The 22,852-nt window shown below is 42.9% G+C and overlaps 1 protein-coding gene across 1 annotated transcript in view; it reads right to left on the reverse strand.

The window, feature by feature from the left end:
• The window catches only part of Setbp1 (SET binding protein 1), a 349,315-nt gene that overhangs the window by 94,729 nt on the left and 231,734 nt on the right, over nt 1-22,852 (reverse strand). The window contains exon 4 of the mRNA XM_076836772.2: nt 2,605-6,064. Within this exon, the coding sequence (XP_076692887.2) occupies nt 2,605-6,064 (3,460 nt within the window). The remainder of the gene's footprint in view (nt 1-2,604; nt 6,065-22,852) is intronic.

Here is a 22,852-nt window from a genome sequence, read left to right on the forward strand (position 1 = left end):
GCTTAGAATCAATGCGTACAGCTTTATGAACCTGGTAAGGCGACTTTATCTATTTGGACCTAAGTCTTGATATGCAACAATGTAATAAAAGTACAAGTTGAGCATCCATAATCTGAACATCTAGACTGTGAAAGGCTCCAAAATCCAAAACTCTGAAGTGATTTTCCAAAATACATGAAAATTCCATACCACGAATAGGCTTTGTGTTCTGTGCAAAATTATTATAAATACCATGTGAAATTACCATTAGGCTATGTGTATAAGGGGATAGAAAACAGAAATGATTTTCATGTTTAGACTTGGGCCTCACCCTCAGGATATCTCATTATTTACTGACTAACATCTCCAAAAAACAAAACCAAACCGCAAATAGAAAACACTTCTGGTCCTAAGCATTGTGGATATGGGATACTGAACCTGTATTTGTAAGGAGCACAGGAAAATTGTGAGGAAGATAGGTATGTGAAAAGGCTTCAAGGACTAAAATGCACCATACAGAGAGATCTATTTGTATCCCTTGAGTTACATACACATGCTAAGAGAGTACTCCAAGGAAATGGAATACCATGCCTTAGGCCACACAGGGAGTTCATAATAGAACTGGGCTAACTATCCATTTTTTAGAATCCAGCTTTCTTTCATGACATTGTCCTGGTGCCTATTTCTTTCCGTCTTATGGCTGGCCGAAGATCAAATGAGACAACAGGAGAGGAGGTAGGGAGAATTCTGAATAAGGCACGAGCCAACACAAGGGAAGCAGTACAATTAGAATACGGGTTCCCTTGGAGATACTCTCAGTGATGTGATGAGATGAACCCCAGCTGGAGAACTTTTGAAGTCAACCAGCATCCAGCAAAATTGTCTGGTCATGGGAAAACTCTAGAAAGACTGCTGAGAAACTTAATGTGCAAAAACAGCTGGGTTTGTCCTCTGAGGTTTGCTTTGTGGGTCTATAAAGTTGGAATTCTTGCCTGTAGATTCTTAGCAATGACCGATCACCATTATTTTCTAGCTAAATAATTCCCAGAATATACAAATATAAGAACATTCTCTGTCCCTGATTAGCTTACATCCTGTGAATCATCATACTGAAAGGGATCAACAGTATCTCTCATGCGCAAACTTAACCTAGTGCCCCCTGCTCAGGTGGGCTTAATCTGGGTTCTGCACAAAACCAAGCCCTTTCAGCAATGTCTGTGGATGAGAAATGGCAGAACCAGATCCACCTTTGGGCATGCACAAAGGGTGGGCCATTTATCACCTTCAGCCAATGCAGAAGGCATGACTGCTAATTGGTCTCTTCATTAACCAAGGAGAACATCTACCATCACAAGAACTCACAAGTTAGCAGCAATTTGGGGCAATATTTAAGTGGTTTCTAACTCATAATCATATTTCTTCCTGAAATCTGCTGGCCTAGAAAATATCTTTCATTCCTCATAAATAGACTGCTCTCACCTTCAGTAATTATGGACTCCCCAGGGAAGAGAAAGAATGAGTGAGGGGATGCATCAGACACAGAGGTGAGACACTGTATCTAAACCTTAATCAGGGATGATTAGTTCTTTAAAACCAGGCTTTAGCCAGATGGTTTTATACTATTTGGGGCAAAAGAAACATAAAATATTCTTTTAGCTTCTGCAACCCATAGGAAAGAAATTTCTACTGTATTCCTAGTAAATATCTCTCTGTTATTCTATAAGAGTCTTATCATGTATGTAATATATGGACAGGGATGCTGAAATACTTTTGCCAACGTATGAAGCTCTCTGGCAGGGAAGGAACTGTGTCAGTGGAGAGGTTAGCAAAGAAACCCTGCCTGCAACTGACAAGAATGGAGTCTTTCTAGCAGCAACGAAACTCCAGTTTGAGGTCAATGAACAAAATCCCAATTCAGTGGTAAGGTTGTGTTGGGGGGTGGTCAAGGCAGAAAGCACCTTTCAGCCAGACCCCTTTCCCTTAGTGCAGGAAAATGGCAAGTGTCTGCATGTAGCAAAGCATCATTCTGGGGGTCTGCTGAGGGCAGTTTTGTGAATGCCCATGGATCAAGAAAAGACAATATGGCCTGAGGCTGAAACTCCCTGATCAGTTAGACTTCAGGATGCACTAGTGGCAACTTCCATTGACTTTGCAGGAGATGTCACACCTCGGACGTGTGACTTATAGAGATAGCATGCCACAAAACTAAGACGTTCATTTCCATCCAGCCTCGGTATTCTTCGGATCTTGTTGGTATATCTGATGAGTCTTGGAGGCTTTATATAATTAGCCTCCCAAACTAGCCATCAGATCAGGACCTAAGAAGCTAAAAACAGCACCTTTAATGCAAAGCATAAATGCAATAGGTATGTCTGTAGCTCAGGCAGCTAGTGAGGGTGGTCTCAGGGTCCACAGTTTCCCAGGCAATGGCTCCAGGACAGAGGAAAGACAGTGAAAACCAAGTAAACGGTGCTTGAAATGCATAAGCTCAACTGTGTGAGGACACTCATTGTCATTTAGTTCCCACCTCTTTGCAAACTGGTGAACCCAACATGCCAAAGATGGTGTCCAAGCCCAGCAATTAACACCTAGGGAGTACCAGGCTGAAGAGAAATTTGGCCTTACCTGGAGACATGGAGGAGTCATAGGAACTTCTCTCCTTGCGGTTCATCTTGAAGGCCTGGATGTCCTTTTCCCTGTATGTCCCAAAGCCTTCAAAGCTCCTCCTTTTACTCCCACTCATGTCACTGTCCCACTTGTCATTCGAAGGGGTCATGTCACTGAACACGTCCAGGCTCTCTGATCTTGTGCTGCTGCCATCCCCGCTGCTGCCAGAGTACCTTTTAGCGCACGAGTCCACAGACTCGATGCTCAAGTCGCTTTTGTCCTTGGCCTGCGTCCAATGCTGGGCATCAGAAAGCGACAGGTTAGACAGGGTGTCCACCTCAAAGCTGTTCTTGGAGGCTTTGTGGCCGGCTTCGCTGTGCTGATGCTTCTGTTTCTCCTTATGCTTGCTCTTCTCACTCACCAGTGGGAGCTCTTTGTCTGCGCTGGTCAGCCGCTCACTCAGGAGGTGGCTGGAGAAGCCTGTGGCTTTGCCTGTGAAGAGACCGCTCAGGTTGTCGTGGGTCCCTAGGAGCCGGTCTTCCTTGTGCTTATGCTTGTGTTTGTGTTTCCTCTTGTGGAGCCGACCGCTGGACAGAGTGGCGCCGCCCACCTTGGGAGGGTTCAGGGATGGCTGGATGTCACCGAGGCCCATGCCAACGGGTCCCTGCAGGTGTACTCCATGCTTTGCTTTATGCTTAGCTGCCCCAGACATCTTTACGTGGGAGCTTGTGTGGAACTGAGGTGGTGGCACTGTTGGCCTTATGAACGGGGAGGCTGCTCCCAGAGTGTGCGATAGGTACAGCGGAGCTGGGTACTGACCGTAGTAACCAAGGTTCATCATAGGCATTGATGTGTAAGGCAATCCATAGGGTGCATAGTAACTTCCACTGGGAATAGGGTAGCTGAACCCTTGTAAAAAAGGCACCTTTGTCATGGTGTCATTGGTTTTTGCAGGCCTACCACGCTTCTTCTTTGACTTCAAGTCTGAAGTCCTACGAAGATAGAGCAACGGGTCATATTGGATATATGGCACCGGGTAATAGTGATCAAAATTAATCCGAAAAATGCTGGGGTATGGATTCTCGTGGTAAAAGGTGTAACTCCGGTGGGAGATCCTGAACACTTGGAATTTGGTGATGAGCTCTTCCAGCTCAGCCAGAAACTGGAGATCGTCACGGTTTTGCAGGCTTTTCCGTTTCCTCTTGTGCTTTGGCTTCTTGAGGCTTTCGTGGGCCAGGAAGGTGTCCACGATGAGATGCTTCTGCCGGTGGCCATGCCGGTTCTTTGTGCTGGTGTCGGACGGGATGGCCTCCGGGTTATCCAGGGAGCAGAAATCAAAAGAGTACCTCCGTCGGGATTCTGAACTCTTCTCGGCTTGGTCAGACGTGCTGTTGTTGTCTGTCCCGATGCCACTGTCGCTTGGGATCGTCTCCTCGCTGTGGGACTCACTCACGGGGGACAGCGTTATTTCCTTCAGTGAGCCGATCTCACAGAGGTGCGAAGGGGAGTTGGCCATCAGCCTGGGTGGGGACAGCTTCCAGGTTCCACTGTGGATTCCCTTTTGGGTTTTGGTTGGAAGAGCACTGATGGGTTGGAGATTTGGCATAGTTTTCAACTCTGAAAAACTGGTTTCAGTGCTGGCGGGGCTCAGGTTGCCATTGGACCCACCTAACTGGGTTGAAAGTGGGTGCATAGCTGCTGGTGAAGATGCCACGAGTGACTGAAAGTTGGAAGGCACGGCTGGAACGTCCGGCTGGCTAGAAACAGGCCTGGGGTGTTTGATGGCTGTTTTGGGTTCTTCGGATGGGGGCGGCAGCTCCGTCCTTGGCTTTCTGCCCCTCTTCTTGCCGATGTAGATGGTTCCCCTCTTGCTGACATTAATCTGCTTGCCCAGTTTGCTTTCGATTGCTGCTGCCCCAGGGCTGGTCTCCGGGGGAGCTTTGGCCTTCAGAGCCATGCTGCTGGAACAGGACAAGATCTGGTTCAAGATGTTCTTCCTCTTGAGCGTCTTCATCTTGTTGATAGTTTTGATGGTCTTCTTATCCAACACACCGAGCTTTCCAACCTTTTTGTGAAACTTCATCTCACTCATGGGTTTGTCCTCTCCCGGGACTAGCTGGGCCAACTTAGCTAAATTGCGTCGTCTCTTTCTTTTCTTGGTGCCAGGAAACTCTCTGCTGATGGGACTGACGGGGCTGGTGGAAGTGCCCTCGTGAATCGTCTCCACCGTGAGCAAAGGCTGCTTCTTTGGTCGACCCCGCTTCTTTTTGACTGGAGTAATCACAGTCAGACTGTCCGTGTTGGTGTACAGAGGGCTGGACGGGGTGATGGGATAAGCAGAGGGGGGTTCTACCATCAGTTTATCAGAGGTGGCCATGACTGCCTCTCGCAGCATGCTGGTGGGTTTTGGCTTGCTGCAGGTCCACCTCCGTTTTGCAGCAAATTTTGGATGCTGGATATCTGGCAACTTTCTTGATGGAGAGTGATCGGTGCACATTGGGGGCGCCATGATCATGGGTGGTTTCCGCTGCTTAGACATAACTCCTGGGACAATTTTCTCAGTATTTCCACCAGTTTCGAGGCCAACTGAGGGGGACTCATTCTCTATCAGTTTACTCAACTTTGGGACACGGGGGTCTTTCTTATTTCCCTCTGAGTTGGAAAGTATCCTGTTAACCACTTCACTACTCATAGCAATTCCAGAAGCCAGTGTTTTCTCTGGGATGATCTTTTCTACCACTGCTTTAATGGACTGTCTCTTTTTCCTCTTATGGCTGGTTGGATCTAGAGAGGGTGCCTTGATAGGGATAGTAATCCGGACATGACTGGAGTCATTTTCAGGATTACTGATGGAGCCCACGTTCTGCCTGGCTGGTGATGCCTCTTGGCCATTCTCTGCAGAGTAGCCCTCCCTTTTCCCTTCTGTGTTCTCAAATACTTTCTGGGCACTCTTGACCCAATCCAGGTCTGGGTTTGGTATGGTTTGACTTATCACATCTTTTTTACTGGACTTTTTCTTGCTGCCTATTGTAGGTGGTTCTGGGGGCTCCTTTGTACCTCCTCCATCTTGATCCCCCAAGGACTGGAGCCCAGTGCACTCGGCAGAGCTGCTAGGAGGAGTCGGCGAGCTGTGGCTGCTTGGAGATGGAACCACACCTCCCAAGAGCAGATCTTTGCTGTTGTTGGACAACTGACTCCACGTGCTCGCTGCGCTGCCTTTCTTACCCTGGGCCTTGGCAAAGGAAGCCACGGGTTCAAGAGCTGAGATCTTGCTGGTGCTTGCAGTTTCTCTGCCAGAGTCTGGACTGATGAAGCAATTCTGAGTGGCGGGTCCACTGTCAGAGTTGGTGGACCAGTCCATGTGGTTCTGGCTGCTGCTTTTTTGCTGGTGCTTTGGTTTTAAGGTGTCACCGGTAAAGTCCTGCGGGAGGCCTGGGTCATAATGGAGACTTGAGTGCTTCTGGGGCCTCTCGTAAGCCTGAGGGAGGGAAAATTGGAGAGAGAAAAAGAGAAACAAAGATGAGCATGTTAGGACTACTTAAAAGTTAATATCAGGCCAGGGGTGGCAGCGCATGCCTGTAAGACTTGGTAGGCTGAGGCAGAAAGACTGCAAGTTCAAGATCAGCCTCAGAAACTTAGCAAGACCCTAAGCAACTTAGAGAGACCCTGTTTCAAAATATAAATAGGGGTGGACATGTGGCTTGGTGGCCAAGCACTCCTGGGTTCAACTCCTGGTACCCACCCCCCAATAATAATAATGTCAAAAGGCTTAATTATTTGAAAGTTGGAAACAAATGACCACATTAGCAGCCGTCTTTAATTCCAGAATGTTTTACAGAGGTTTTTTCAACTGTAGTGGTAAAGATATATTGCACTATTGTCGAACATTAATAAGAATACTTTATTGGCTACCTTTCCCCTCTAAATAGAAGGGAACCTTGGTTTAATGCAATCTGAGAATAAAAACAGAGAGAGGAGGGAGGGAACTATAGTGTCTGCTCTGGTCACAGTACTTTACAATGAGGAAGCTGAAACTTTAAGAACTGAGAGTCCTTCCCACAGTGGCGGAGCCAGGGCAAGAGTCTGAACTTTCCTCGCTTGCAAGGTTCTTTTGACAAACAACACAGGCTGCCTCTTAGTCCAGCTCCTGCTTCTCCTCTCATGCATGGCTTTCCTAGCTTCCCTCTCTCTGGTTCATTTCTGGTACTTTACCTTAAAGTTCTACCTCTCTATACTCAACCAAATAAGAAGGAGCTCATAAGATACCACTCCAAGAAGTAAAAACAGCACAAGGAACTAAGTAAGGGTCAAGGTTTGGAGAATAAATGGAAGAAGAAAAGAAACATGGAAGAACTGTCCTGAGCCTTCAAATCTTCCTGAACTCTACGCTTGTTGCTGTGATTGGGAGTTTACGTGCTAAGGGATCCACAGGCAGTCATTAGGCATTTGTTGCTCTTTGCAGAAACTCTTGGAAAGTCTCATAAGTTACCTTGAGTTTCCTGGACAGATGTACCAGGAAAATAATCATTGTCACTCCAGATCACTCCTTTGAATGTTGGCAGCTGTGTTTTCCCTGCACCAAAGCTGACTGAATGTCTCCAGCATTCCCCCTGGGACCCCCTCCTCAGATTGGAATGGCAGGCCTTGAGACTCCAGGCACAGAATGATCAGGATGTATAAAATCACAAAGGGAAAGGAAAGTGAATGCAGCATTTTGAGATGTTAAAGCTACTTTTAGTATAGACAGGCTCTTAGTTTCCCAGGCACGCTACTGCTACAAAGAAGTGTTCTTTAGGTTATCTGAGCCCAATATGTCCATGGAGTAGTAAGCTTACTGGATGCATTAGACTAAGACTCGTTACAGAATGGAAAATATAAGTAAACTGAAGAAAAGTTTGGATAGTATCTCCACTGAGAAGTGTATGATGATTGGTGTATATATTTAGAAAATTTAAACCTGTCATATCTATCAGGATATCTGTTTATTTATGTATCTGCCTGCTTCTCTATCTATCTATCAATCATTCTATCTGTATGTGTCAATGATGTTACAGAACTTAGGATTTGTTAGAGAACACATCTCATAGTTTCAATTAAGGACCAAAACACAGAAGAAAGAAGTAAGGGTAAAATTCAATGTCCTAAAGCAACTAGGATTTCCTTCACACTAACTCTTAGGTTCCCAAAGGTCTTTTTTTGTACCTTAATTTTGTGATGCCCTGTTTATATTTATCTCACTGCACTATATTTTGAAAGTATGAGATAGTCTCCCCAAGTTAAGTCTATAAATGCCCAGAAGAGAATTAAGAAAGAGAATTTTGTATATTTTTTCCTCCACCTTGCAATTTACAGTAGAAACACTACCATCATTAAAATATAGAAGATTAATCCTGCCACTTGAGAGTTTTTACTAGGTATCACTGCTGTGAACCTAGGCTGCTATTCCAATTTCTGGAAAAATATAGAGACCCTATTTACGGCATAAAATATCAAATGCTACTTACTTATCTTTTATGAATCAGGCTTTGCTAATTTACCCTTCGTGCAATGGGCTTTAGCTGGCACTGTGTGCTCGCTCACTCACAGGCCCACAGCCCTGGAGGGGGGCTTCCAGATGGCATTTCCTACTCCTTAGGATGATGAAGTAGGTATCCCTCATACTGAGGCATTTCTGAGGGTTGGATGGGGAGGATTAAAAATTACAGTGAAACAAAAGGTGTGTAATGTTTTGCAACTGGGCAAAACAGCACTTGTGGTGCCCCCTTTCCTACGGCTCTGGCCCCTCCACTTCTCTAGCTCTAGACGCTGAAGACGGGCTTCATGATGAAGTGAGGAATGGAATCTTGGTCCCTGACTCCCACTGCTTTTCCCCTTGGTCCATCTCCTGGTTGATGGCACCTCACAGAGTTCCTGTTTCATATTCTCTTCATGTTCTGGTCTCAGCTCAATCCCAGAGAAGCCCTTTTTCTTACAGAAATTCCTTGTTAAAGTTTTCCTGAAGCCAAGTATTTTGTCTTTGTTGTGCTCATCATAGTGTTAATTTTATGTATCATTGTGTGCCAACTGAATTAAATCCCTGCCTCCTCTTCCAGCTTGTAACATTGTCACCGAGGTACCAAACAGAGGTCTTGGGATATTCCAGGGATGCAAGGTTGGTTCAACATATGAAAATCAAGAAATATATTTCATCCTATCAATAGGCTTAAAGATAAGAATAATATATCAAGTGATGCAGAGAAAGATTTGACAAAATATAGCACCCTTTCATGTCCAAAACACTAAGAAAACTAGGGATAGTAGGAACATACTTCAACATTGTAAAAGCTACCTATGCTAACCTAAGGCCAACGTCATTCTAAATGGCAAAAAATTGGAAGCATTCCCTCTAAAAACTAGAACAAGTCAGGGATGCCCTCTTTCACCACTTCTATTCAACACAGTCCTTGAAACTCTAGCCAGAGCAATTAGACAGATGAAAGAAATTAAAGGGATATGGATAGGAAAAGAAGAACTCAAACTATCACTGTTTGCTGATGACATGATGCTATACTCAGAGGATCCAAAAAACTCCACCAGAAAACTTCTTGTATTAATAAATGAATTCAGCAAAGTATCAGGATATAAAATCAATACCCATATATCAAATGCATTTCTATACATCAGTGATGAATCCTCTGAAAGAGAAATTAGAAAAACTTCTCCGTTCACTATAACCTCAAAAAAAAAAAAAAAAATACTTGGGAATAAGACCTTAGAAGATGGAAAGATCTCCCACGCTCTTGGATAGGCAAACTTAATATTGTCAAAATGGTTATACTATCCAAAGCATTATACACATTCAATGCAATTCAGTTAAAATCCCAATGTCAATCCTTATAGAAATAGAAAAATCAATCATGAAATTTGTTTGGAAAAATAAGAGACCCAGAATATCCAAAGCAATCCTTTGCAAGAATAGCGAAGCAGGAGGCATCACAATTCCAGAACTTAATCTATTCTACAAAGTTATAGTAACAAAACCACCATGGTATTGGCACCAAAATATACATATAGACAGTGGTACAGTATAGAAGACACAGTCGGATTAGGCCCCAACTTCCTTAACAAGACCCCTAAAGTACAAGAAATAAAATCAAGAATTAATAAATGGGTTGCATTCAAACTAAAAAGCTTCTTTTCAGCAAGAGAAACAATAAACAAGATGAAGAGAGAGCTTACATTCTGGGAGCAAATTTTGGCCTCATGCACATCAGATAGAGAACTAATCTCCAGGACACATGAAGAACTCAAAAAACTGAACATAAAAAAAACAAAGCAACAACAACAAAAAAGCCACAACCCAATTAATAAATGGGCTAAGGAGATGAACAGACACTTCTCAGAAGAAGATATACAATTGATCAACAAATATATGAAAAAATGTTCAACATCTCTAGTAATTAGAGAAATGTAAATCAAAACTACTCTAAGATTTCATCTCATGATAGTCAGAATAGCAGCTATAAACAACAATAAATGTTGGCGAGGATGTGGGGGAAAAGACACACTCATACGTTGCTGGTGGGACTGCAAATTGGTGCGACCACTCTGGAAAGCAGTATGGAGATTTCTTAGAAAACTTGGAATGGAACCACCATTTTACGCAGCTTTCCTATTCCTCAGTCTATAACCAAAGGACTTAAATTCAGCGTACTATAGTAACATAGCCACATCAATGTTTATAGCAGCTCAATTCACAATAGCTAAACTGTGAAAGATACACTTCAATAGATGAATGGATAAAAAAACTTTGGTATATATACACAATGGAATATTACTCAGCATTAAAAGAGAATAAAATTATGGCATTTTTAGGTAAATGGATGGAGCTGGAATGAAGTAAGCCAATTCCAAAAAACCAAAGGCTGAATGTTCTCTCAAATAAGTGGCTGCTAATCCATAATGAGAGGGGCATGGAAAAATGGAGACACTTTGATTGGGTAAGGGCGAGGGAGGAGGGGAGAAGAGATGGGGGCATGAAAGATGGTAGAATGTGATGGACATTATTATCCTAGGTACATGTATGACTGCACTTATGGTGTGACGCTACATCATGCACATTCAGAGAAATGAAAAGTTATGCTGAAATTGTGTAGAATAAAAATGCGTTCTGCTGTCATACATACCTAATTAAAATAAATAAATTAAAGGACATTTATTGAATGAATGAGGGAATATACATTTCACTATAAATATTTCACTTATTAACAGTGAAATTAGTGGCCTACATATTGCAACATATTGTCTGAGAACACAGTCACCACTTCCAACCTAATTTCTTTTGCCCTCCCATGAAGACATCCACCACAGTCCTTATAATTCCACATGGCCTTTATTTGTGTACTTATCTGTCTCCTTCTCCCAGACTCTAAGTACGTCGGAGACTGTCTTATTTATCTTTTGATTCCCAGGAACTATTATAAAACCAAGTACTCAGAGAGTTTTCTACGAATGTTTGTTGAATTAATAAATAAATAAAAGAATAAATGAGTTGTCGATTCCAATGGCAAAATACATAGTTGCCCACAAAACACAATTCATCACTGATCTTTCATTTTATAGATCAATGAAATTGGAGCACTAGAATGCATTAGGTGTGGAACAACAAAATCCTTTCCAAATACTTAAGGACTAAAGGCTTCAGGAGCTCCCCTTCAAAGCCATTTTCATGGTTACTTCCCCCATCTCCTGTCAATTGTTTCACTTTCCAATTAAGCCTGCTGCGGGTGGGGGAGGTCATGTGACTGCCAGGAGGGTGGATTTCACCCAGGCAGTTGAAAGGTAGGGCCAGCTCACTTACACCCAGGGCAGGCCAGCTGAGAGTAATGTGGTTAAGCTTGCTGGTCCCCAGTGCAGCCCTGGACCACTGCTGGATCCCATTGTTCCTCCCATTTCAGCTGCAATTTGCCCTGCTGGGAGAGCTCAGCAATCAAAGGGCAGGAGGGACAAAAGGAAAGCACAACAAAGGATCAGGAGTAATGGGGGGAAATGGCTCTTTAAACCCTGGCTCTGAGGGGTTGCAGAGAAGGGGCAGAGGGGGACCAGGAAGGAGCGTTTTCCAAGAGGCCAGGAACAAGGCTTCCCCCAGCTCTGGTGGACAGCTGTATCCATTGCATTTCATGAAGTCCTAATTCTTCACCTGTCAGCCATGACATATTGTATACACAATAGTGAGGCTGTCAGTTCCAATATGTCCTTCCCAGGCAACTGAGCACTTACTCCATCTCGACAGAGATGACAAAATGAGTTGAGTTGCTAGAAAGGGGACATTGGTTCTCCCTCCTATCACTCCCCAGGGCTCTGGGGATGGGGGTGCTTGTTGGGGACTTTGGCTTGGGTCTTTATGAACCTACACAGCACAGATCATCTTTTTGTTAGTTTTATAAGACCTGAATCTTTTTAGGCTTTTGTATGACCCTCAGCCCTCAGCAGGGCTCTTTCCTAACGCAACAAAAGAGGGAACAATCAATGATATTCCATTGGGCACAAAAGTTTTGGGAAGAACTTTTTTCTTTTTTTGGTTGGGGGGGTTACTGGGGATTAAAATCAGGGCCACATTGATTGACCACTGAGCCATATCCCCAGCCCTATTTTGTACTTTATTGACAGACAGGGTCTCACTGAGTTACTTAGTGCCTCGCTTTTGCTGAGTCTGTATTTGGACTCAAGATCCTCCTGCCTCAGCCTCCTGAGCTGCTGTGATTATAGGTGTGCACCACCATGCCCAGCTGTGAGGAACTTTTAATTCCAAACAAGCTCAGCATGTATGCTCACTGCATATCCCTCCTCTGCACCCCCAGGTGTTGGTTGCATGTGGAACTCAGATACTTTGAAGGTGTGGCTTGCTTATAAGAAAGTCTTTGCCAGGCACACTGAATCTAGGTCAAATGTTTGTAAGTAAAGCTTCAAACAGATTTGATCTTAGAAGATGTCTTCAAGAAATCCAGATCTTTTGTAATGAAAAGAATTCTTTGTAAAATACATTCCCTACCTAATATCTTTTATATAAACTCCACACATTTAAATTTTGTACAAGTTGAGCTGCTTTGTAAAAAGCACTTTATTTTTCATCTAACTTTTAAAACAAACATTAGATAACTGAGCAAAACTTAGGGGGAAAAACTCCCTAAAACTGGAAAGAAAATGAGTAACCCAGTCTTATCTCAGGTTTACCTAAAATAAAGTTTTTCACAAGAAGTGAAGATGGTGATTTGAATCTGACAAATGAAAATTTGAAGATGTATTTTATTTTGATAATGCACCAAAAAAAAAAAAAAATCAGGCATGACTTTATAGGGGGGGATCTCCTCTTTTGCGCTTGCTGTGTCCATGATCTTTTTTGCTGATGCCGATAATTTAAACTTACTGTCTATGAGATATTTTAGTTCACATGAGCAGGGTGTGAGGCAATGAAGGAACTGTTATCTCTTAATTTGGCATTTGGTGCTTCTACAGATGTGGTCTTGGATCACTGTGTCAGAATCACTTAAGAAGTTGGTTAAGAAGGCAGATTCCTGGCCCCCACTGTTGATCCACTAATTCTCAATCTCTCTGTGTGGGAATAAAGAATGTGTGTTTTACCATGCTCCCCAGAGAATTCTGATGTCCAACCAAGTTTAAACACCATTGATCTACTGTTTTAGCACCATAATTTCTTTGGGGTGGGGCTCTTCTGTGGTTGCGATGACCTTCACAGCATATACGGAGCAAACCACTATAATAGCCCTGTTAGGATATGCAATTTGGCAACATTAAATATTCCTTTTTTGCTCCATGAACTTTTTTGTAATTTACATAGTAGGAAACTCTAACATGATCCCCTTTGTAGGTGTCTCATGGATACTGCAAAGTAGAGGACAGAAGAGCCATATGGTTGAATGAAAGTATGATCCTCCCAGAAAGAATCAGACATGCAAGTGATCATGACCTTCCACCCTGGGATTTCTGAGTCTCCATCTCATCCAGACCAACCTCCAGAGATCTAAGGAGTATTAGCTTTCCATCTCTTCGGCCAGAAGCAAGGGCTTAAGCCTCAGTAAGAGTTAATTGTGGGAGACAAGGAATATACCTACACAGTGTCTGATCAGCTTCAAGGTTCCCAACTGTGGCTGTATACTAGAATCACACAGGAAGCTTTCCCAAAAAAGCAACGTAACAGGGAGCTACCCAGAACAATGCAACCAACATTCTGGAGGTGGAGTGGGGATGGTAGTACTATTTTCAAAGCTCTAGTGGGAGCTGCTCATCAACAGTGAGCATCCATTGTTGAAAGCCACTCTGTATTGTATCAAAGATAGAACCTGAATAAGGAATGATAGAAACTCCAATGCTATTAGGAGATATTCCAGTCCAGGGGTTTTCAAATGTGTTTTACAAGGTCCTTGGATTTTGCAGATTTCTAAACTGTAGCCAATGGACAGGACAAGAGAGATGCTTTAGAGCTTCCAATAAACCTTCAAGCCCCCAGATGTAGAGGGCAAAGGATTTCATAAAAAAAGAAAAAGAGACAGTTCTGCCACTTTAAGAAAAAAAAAAAAGATTTAATTACTGTTCAGCCTCATGAGTAGGAGGCCAGCTTCCACTGAACTTGCCCCAAAGCATCTCTCCTCTGGCCAGTTCATTCCTTCATTTTTTAGTGGTAAGTATAGAAGAATAATTAAGTTCTCTATCTGAAGGCTTTATAATCCTCTAATTCTATGGGACACAAAGGAGCCACCCAGCTCTTTGTGGACATGAAGTTTCCTATTACATTTATAAACTGAACTTGTCCTCATATCCTTCACATGGATTGCTCTGGGAAGTCCCCTGGATGTGATGTCCGTAGGATCCATTGCTACTTGCTATTTAGGGGCTGGAAATGATACTGCTTTCATGGCAAATACCAAATCAGAGGCCTATTCATATGCCTCTGTGAGTACTTGGTAATTTTTCATAATTAAAAATCATCAGTGACTTGATTTCAGTCATGATGAAATGATAGGTATTGGACATAACCTTCCCATGAAGACAAACAGAAAACTGAACAAAGTATATGAAACAATTTTTTTCAGGCAGTAGGTAATAGACAGTTTGGGCTGTAATTCTAGAGAAAGGAATTTCATGAAGTTCCATAGTATCCCTAGTTTTCTTTTCAAGAGCACTTTCTAAGCCAGGGGACAGGAAAAGTGGAGTCCAGGGCTATACTTTCACTGGGGAGATGAAACAGGGATTAGAATTTTAGGCTTATGATAGGATTGAAATTTTGGGGGAAGAGTTCCTGAGGATGGAGCTTTGTGGAAAGGAGCTCTAGAAACCTTCAGAGGAGTTGCCTTAAGTCTCTGGACAAGTTTAATCTGTACTTGCAAGAAAGAGTCCACAAGCATGAGCGAGATCAGCTACTAGGGCTAGATTTGAAGAAGAAGTCCATAGGTTACTAAGTATGGGGCAATGTTGGATTTCTGACCAGCAAATGGGGAGACTTTAATGACTATCCCAGAGTTCTCATTGAAATTTCAGAAATGGTATTTCTTGTGAGTAGGATTATTATAGTCCCTCCATAACAAATTCCAAAAGAAAAAAACAAAATCTCAATAGGATAATGCTGATCTGCTAGTAAGCTATCAGAATAAAAGTCTAAACTCTTTAAAGGAAAACAACCAAATCCAGACTCTGTACAATGTAGCATCCACACAATATTCAGAACATACTTTTTTTTTTTTAAATTAAATAAGCCAAAAGGCAGACAAATGCAACCCACAACTAGGAGAATAGAAACAGACCTAGACCCTCAAACAACCATTTTGAAAATTTCTAAGTATTTAAAGGAAAATATAAATGTATGGAAAGTTTCAGCATGGATATGGCAAGTACACTAAAATAACCAAATGGAAATTCTAAATCTGAAAAATACAGTACCTAAAATGAAAACAAGCAAATAAACAATTAAACCTCCCCAGAGTAGTATAACAAGTGTTCAGCACATTGCAACAGTGAACATGAAGGGAAGAACGTGACACTATCTACACGGAAAGACAGAGGAGGAAACATAAGCAGCACTTCTGTGAGATATGGAACAATATTGGGAGGCCTAATATACATGTCATTAGAATCCCAGATGTGGAAGAGAGAAGGAAGAATGCATGCACATTCACATAGTTAAGAAGTTCAACAATCCCAAGGAGAACAAACACAAATCCAAATATAGGCATTCTGTAAACAAACTGATGAAAATTATGGATAAGGACAAAATTGTAAAGGCAACCTGATAAATAAGATACATTATAGCAGAGTAAAGAAAAAAAATGTCTGACTTTTCATCAAATACAAATACAAATGAGAAGACAATGAAACTACGTTGTTGAAGTACTGAAATAAAAATAAAATACTCAAATTTCTCTATCCTGTGAAAAATATCCTTAAAAGTTACAGCAAAATAAAGATATTTTCAGGTAAATAAAAACCAAGGCAATTCATTAAATGGAAGACTTGAAATATAAGAAATGTAAAAGGAAGTTCTTTAGGCTAACGGGAAATGATAACAGATGGGAACTAAGATGTTACTTATTTACATGCATGAATAAAAAGTGATAGAAATGGTAAATACATGAATATATGTGCCATATTTTAATTTTCTCTTTAAGATCTTTTTAGAAGGCAACTGGTTGCTTAAAGCAGAATAACAATGTATCTGAGCTTTTATGACATTTGTGGAAATAAAATGTACAGTAACAGAAGACAATGAACAAGAGGGTACAATATCCATATACACTTGAGCTTCTTTAGAGGAGTATAAAATAGTACAAAGTAGATGTTCTGCCTAAAATGCTATTAGGAGGACACACAAAGAATATTAATTAAAAAGGTAATTAATCCATAAAAGGGCAAAAAGGAGAAAAAAGATGAAGATGAAACAGGCAGGAAATAAATTGTATGGTATATAAAACAACAATATCAGTAATTATATTGACTTTCAGTGTGTGGAATATTTTTTAAAAGCACGCTGTCAACTGTGTTAAAAAGTAAAACCCAACTACATGCTGCTTATAAGAATACACTTGAAATGTAAAGACCTGAATAATTGTGAAAGGATGGAGCAGGGCTAGGTTGGAGCTCAGTGGGCAGAGCACTTGCCTAGCCTGTGTGAGGCATTGGGTTTGAGTCTCAGCATCACATATAAATAAATAAGTAAAAATAAAGGTCCTCCGATGACTAAAAAAAAAATTTAAAAAAAAGGATGGAGCAAGATATATTATTGCACTGAGCATCACTATGATTGGGCAACAACACATGTCACATGAACAGTAAACAGAAGACTGCTAGAGTGAGTGATAGAAGGCAAAAGAGGCTTCAAAACATAAAGCTGTGCTAGAGTGAACTAGGGACATTTCACAGCAAGAGCCAATTCATCAAGAAGAGACAATAATCCTAAATTTGTTTATACCTTGTAACAGAATTTCAGATACATGAAAAGAATTAAAGGAAGAAACAGATATCCAACAATTAACGATATGTTGTCATTTCCCTACAGGAATTGCTAGAACAAATTGACAAAAAAAAAAAAAAAAAAAAAAAATCAAGGAAAAAAACATACATAGAAGATCTAAGGAACATCAGCTAACTTCACCTTACCAAACAACTGCAAAATACTCTTGCAAACATATGCTGGGCCACAAAGTGAGGAGGAATGACCAATGTGGATATACATTAATGTCTTCAATGTTATTTATCATCAGAGAAATGTCAATTGAAACCACACTGAGCTATAATTGCACACTGGGATGGCTAACTGAAAACAGACTGAATCAAGGAGGATGTGGGGTGAGTGATGTATCCTGCTGTGCTGAAGGAAGGGATACATACACAGCGGTAAAACTGACTTTGGGGAATGTCATAGGCCCTGTCTGCTAGAGCCAGATACAGCCTATTACCTCGCAGTCCCACTCCTGTGCATTCACGGAAGAAGGTGGAAATGTGTATCCACACAGAGACTTCTGTAACCATTTCATAGCACATTATTGAGAGCTGTTAGCACCTGAAAATAGCTCAGGTGTCAATCAACAGACTAGACAGACTAATCAACAAAAAGAACCAAGTACAACACATTCCAACACACACACACACACACACACACACACACACACGAATTATGCTGAACAAAAGATGTCAGACCCCCAAAGGATATATACTGTACAGCTTCTTTATATAAAGTTCTAGAAAAGGCAAATATGTTATATAGAAATATATAGAAATCAGAACAGTGGCTGCCTTCAGGGTGGGGTGGAGGGAGATGGGGATAAGGAAGGGGCTGGAAAGGTCATGAGGGAAGTTTCGTGGGGTTTTGGACATACTCTGGTCTTGGCAGGAAGGTGAGTTACACAGCTGTGTATATTTGTCTAAACTCTTAGAACTGTATCCTTAGCATCCATATACTCAACATATGTAAATTTTATCAAAGATGAGAAAATACATCAAAAAAATTATTACTATGAACTGCCTATACTGAACACAAACCCCCCAAAGCCACATAGGAGGAAGCAGGAACTTTTTTCTTTCCAGGGAAGGACCCCTTAACTGTGGCCAACAACTCACTAATTCCTCTTCCTCTGCTTCCATTCTTCCCAGGGCACGAGGACAGTGGACTGAGTTGATCCCCAAACAAGAGAGCCTGAACCTAAGAGACAGGTGCTGTGGCTTCCACCATTCTTCTCGCCTTTCCTCATCCCAGGCGGGCACCTGATCTGGGCCAACAGGTAGCAAGGTGAAGCTTGCTCCACCCCAGCCACCAGTTCACCTTCCTCTGAGGTAAGCAAGGAAGCTCCACAGGAACCTGGCTCACAAATCAGAGTTCCCGCTGCCCCGCCTCCTCCGTAAATCATGTGCGATCCATCTGGGTAATGACTCCTCCAGTGTAATTCCCTATTAAGAGGCTTTATCTGGAGAGATAAGCAGCTGGTTCCCGTGTCACTAATTGCTGTCTGCTGTGATTTTAAAACATCTGCACCATTGTGCTCTTCATTTTCATATTCTAATCACCCTGAAACTTGAAAAAGGTACATCATTGATTGTTTCTATGGGTTAATTAGTACACAGTCTCCTTGTAGAGACAATTTAGAGGCAGCCAGAACCTCAATCAGGAAGTTTGTTTTAAAAATTAATAACATTGGCAGTGGCTGGAGGGACTGTCACATTCAGGGACATATCAGGACGCGCCTGGCGGGGGAGCTACCCTTTGTTATACTCCACAGAGCTGCGAAGCCCACAGGGGCAGGGGCAGGACAGCGGGGGAACAGCAGCAAGAAGGAACCAGGGCACTCAGGAGCTGGTATGGTCCTGACCAGTGTCTGTTGCCTTGCTCCCTCAACCACCCACTGCCCCCTTCCAACTAGTCCTGGTCGCTTTCCCTGTCAGCACAAATCAGGATTTTTCTTAGGGCTGATCAAAATATCTGGATTGACAGGAATATGTGCATGCACTAGTAACAAAGGAGATCACTGGACAGTCTGTTCACTGTCCTGTTCTCCCTCCTTATTCTCTCTACCCACCTGGAAAGAGGAAGAGAAGAGTCTTGGAACACAGATGAGAGAATCATACCCAAGACCAGAGTGAGAACTGGAACCCAGCACTTCTCCAACTTAAATTGCACAAAGTTCAACTGGGGACCCTGTTAAAATATGGATTCTGATTTTGGAAGTGTGGGTCGGGGCTGAGAGTCTGATGCAGCCCAACAACCACCACTGACAGTGTGACTAGAGCCACTGTTCCTGAGACCCATGACATAATGCAGAGACAGGAATGTGGAGGCTTGGGCTCTGTGCCTGGTCTGAATCCCAGCTCCAGCACGAACTGGACAGGCCACTTGGCCTCTTGGGTCTGAGTTTCCTCATCTAGAATCTGACAATGGTGCCCTTCTTAACAAGGTTTCTAAGAAGATTAGAAGTTGGTGAGTGTCAAGTGTTTGCTGGTGCCCAGCCCACAGTAGGCATTACATACACATAGCTATTACATTCTTGTATCTTTCAATAAACTGCTTTTAAAGAAAAAAAAAAAAAAACAAAAAAAAAACAGAAGACATGGGAAAAGGATAGAGAGATGAACCAAAGGGAACCTCATTTTGACTTGAAAGATGGTTTCTTGCAATCACCCAATTTTGTGTTCTCTGGACTGCAGTCTCTTGAACTCAAGACCTTCCTCCATAGCTTTTCTGCAGGCCACCTGTCAACTTGTAGCCACAGAGAACTCTCTTCTGCATGAAGTATGTTGCTTAATCAATTAGATCATGCTATTCTGTCTCCAGCTAGTACTCTGCCCTTAGAAAGTTCTGGCAAGCAGAGGATCAGGTTGTAGCACCTAAGAGCAGATGCACCCCCCGGAAGGGAGTTCCCTGCATTCCCTCTCAAGGCTGTTTTTAGGACTCACTCCATGGGTCTAGAGAAGTGTTATTGTTCGGGGGAAAAAAAAAAAAAACACAAAAAACATAAAAACTGACCTGAAAAACAAAACAAAACAGCTTCATAGCCGAAGAGCTGGAAGTAGACTTCATCAAGTTCATAGAAAGGGAAAACTGAATGCAGAGCTGCAGTGTGGTCACTTTCAGTGCAGCCATGGGGTAGGCTGGAGGGGCTCATGAAGTGCAGTTGCCATGTGTCACTGTGTCCCTCCAGAAGGGGCAGAGGCCTCCCTATTGTGCTATGCAGGTGCTGTGGAGCTACTGCCCCAGAATTCTATCAAAAGTATGGCCACTGGCCACTCCACTTTGTCCTTTCTGACAGCAGATTTTGTCCTCACTGCCTAAGTAGCCTTTATTTCCAGCTGGGTCCTGGAGCCCCAGGCTGGGCTCCCTGGAGAACTGAGCAGAAATCAGGGCACAGTCCTGGCCGCAGACACATCCTGCAGTAAAGGCACTGAGCAGAGCCTGCGGGCAGAGCCTAATAGAGTAGAGGTACCGAGTGACATTTAGGATTTAAAACTGTGCTAGCTATTCTTCCTGCAGCTTTGATTTTCACTCCACTACTGTCACATAAGGAGGAAAGACAAGTTCTGGCCTCTTCTTGGGAAATTGGTAGCAAAGTGTTAGATGGCAAAAGTAGTAGGGTGGAGCCTTCAGGTCTGAATGTCATGTCCACAAGAGATGCATGAACTCTGTCAGCGCTCGGAGGCAGAGGCAGCATGGCATGGGATTGGGAAGCCTGTCTCCTGAGGAAACAGTGAATATGGGGAGGAGGCAATTCACCCAGATGAAAAATTAAAGACATTTCCCAAACTTGCCACCACCCCAGTGGTGGCCTCTGAAATATAGTGCAAAAGCCGTCTGCTTGGCAAGCCAGGGGTCATGGTTCTGGGCCTGGGCCCTGGACTCCTGTGTTTTGACAGGTAGTTCTAGAGCTCCTACTTTGGTCAAGTCTTGTTGGCACTGAAACACGGGGCTGGGGGTGGGGGGTTAGAATTGTGCATCTTATTCTGGTGGGGCTGCAGGAAGACTAGGGTTGAGGCCAGCAAGGCAGGCAAGAACATGAAGAGCTTAAAGGAAAAGCCCAGAGATTATAAGTCACCTTTGTGTGTTAAAAGGAAAAAAAAAAAAAAAAAAAAAAGATCGGAGATGAGAAAAGTACTTTTTTCCTCTTTAACTCATATTTTCCTTATTCCCATTTATCCATGCTTTTTAAGACAGAACTGATGCTTTTTGCTATTAGAGCTAAAATAACATTTGATTATAAATTGAGTCTAAAATGTCAAGAAGATGCTGAATTCACCTAGGATTCCAGCTTTTAAAGCTTCCTGTGAACACTGGAAACCGTGAGCATTTGGAGCGATATTCATTTAGCGTGAGTCTCATCTAAAAGACGACAGCCTTGCAGAAGCCACTGGCAGAGTGAGGGGGAGAAGCCGACCTCATTGGTGGGGGCAGAGGCTTGGATTCCTTCCTGTCCCTCCTTGAGGTGCTGCAGGAGCAAGTTCCTGCCCCCTCCCCATTCTGCAGTTGTCCCATGGCCTTGATGTCAATGAGTGTTCCTGCTCTTGGAATCTTTAAGGGCTTTGCATGGATGATGCTCCCAAGCTTCTCTAGGAGGCTTCCTATTCCAGGGCATCTGTCTCTTGTGGATTGTCTAATATCTTTCTTCTGAGAGGCAATGGGTTAGAAGTGTTTAGCAGTTAGAGGCCCAGATTACTGAGGCAGCCTGCGACTGGGTTCAAATCTTAGCCGATTCCAAATTTTACTGCCTCTGTAACCATAAGCAAGTGGATTAACCTCTCTGTGCTGCAGTCCCTTTATCTCTGTAAAACAGAGATAGTAATATATTTACCTCGTAAAGCCAATAGGTGATTCAAATTATCCATGTAAAGCCCTGAAAGCAGCACCTGTGCAGCCTATCCCAGCACCCACTATGCAGTGGAGGATCCTGGGAGTTTATTTGAACTCAGGAATCACAGGGACTAAAGTTCAAATCCCAACTGTGCCACTCACTACCTATAGGCCATGGGACTCCTTTTCTTTTCTACTTCAAAAAGGAGGGAAGTGACAGAGCTGACCTGACTGGGCCGTGTCAAGAATTAGACAAACAAAGATGAAAAAATATCATTTCAGAACACCATGTTTGTGTTCCACGCATCGGTAATTAGGAGGACACTTTTTAAAATGACTAAGGGTTGGTATCACCATCCATCTTAAATGCAATTCTCTAGTAATGACAAAGGGAAACCTGCAGTGCTCACCCACGTGGCCCCACAGCCCTTTCAATGCCAGTTCCAGCTCAAATTCTGATGAATCATTGCCAGGCCTGGGGAGGGTCTCTGATGACCAGGGTGACACTAACAAGTTTTAAAGAAACTAGCGACATGGCTGATGACTGCTGCATTTTGACAGGCAGTCTCGCTGGTCTGTGCTGTTCTTCTGGGTCCAAAGGCCTGGCCTCATCCTTCCTTGCTGTGCCTGGGGCCTTCCTGCAGTGCAGAGAACCTAATGATGTCCACCAGTTTGTCCAGAGCTTGTGAAATAAACATGCATTCTCCCCTTGTCTTTAACTCCCTTGATTTAGCTTAATAGAGATTTTAGATTTTTGCTGCACGCCCCCCCCCCAAAAAAAAAAGAAAAAGAAGAAGAAAATGGAAATCTAGACACCATCCAGAGTTCTTGAAGTGGTGCTTTGGGATGGGTGTGTGTGTGTGTGTGTGTGTGTGCGCGCGTGTGCGCGCGGGTGTGTGTGAGTGCAGGGGGTGGGGGATGCGGACAGGCTGAGCAGTCATGGGATAA

The sequence above is a fragment of the Callospermophilus lateralis genome, chromosome 17 (assembly GCF_048772815.1).
Source record: "Callospermophilus lateralis isolate mCalLat2 chromosome 17, mCalLat2.hap1, whole genome shotgun sequence".
Classification (NCBI taxonomy): Eukaryota; Metazoa; Chordata; class Mammalia; order Rodentia; family Sciuridae; genus Callospermophilus; species Callospermophilus lateralis.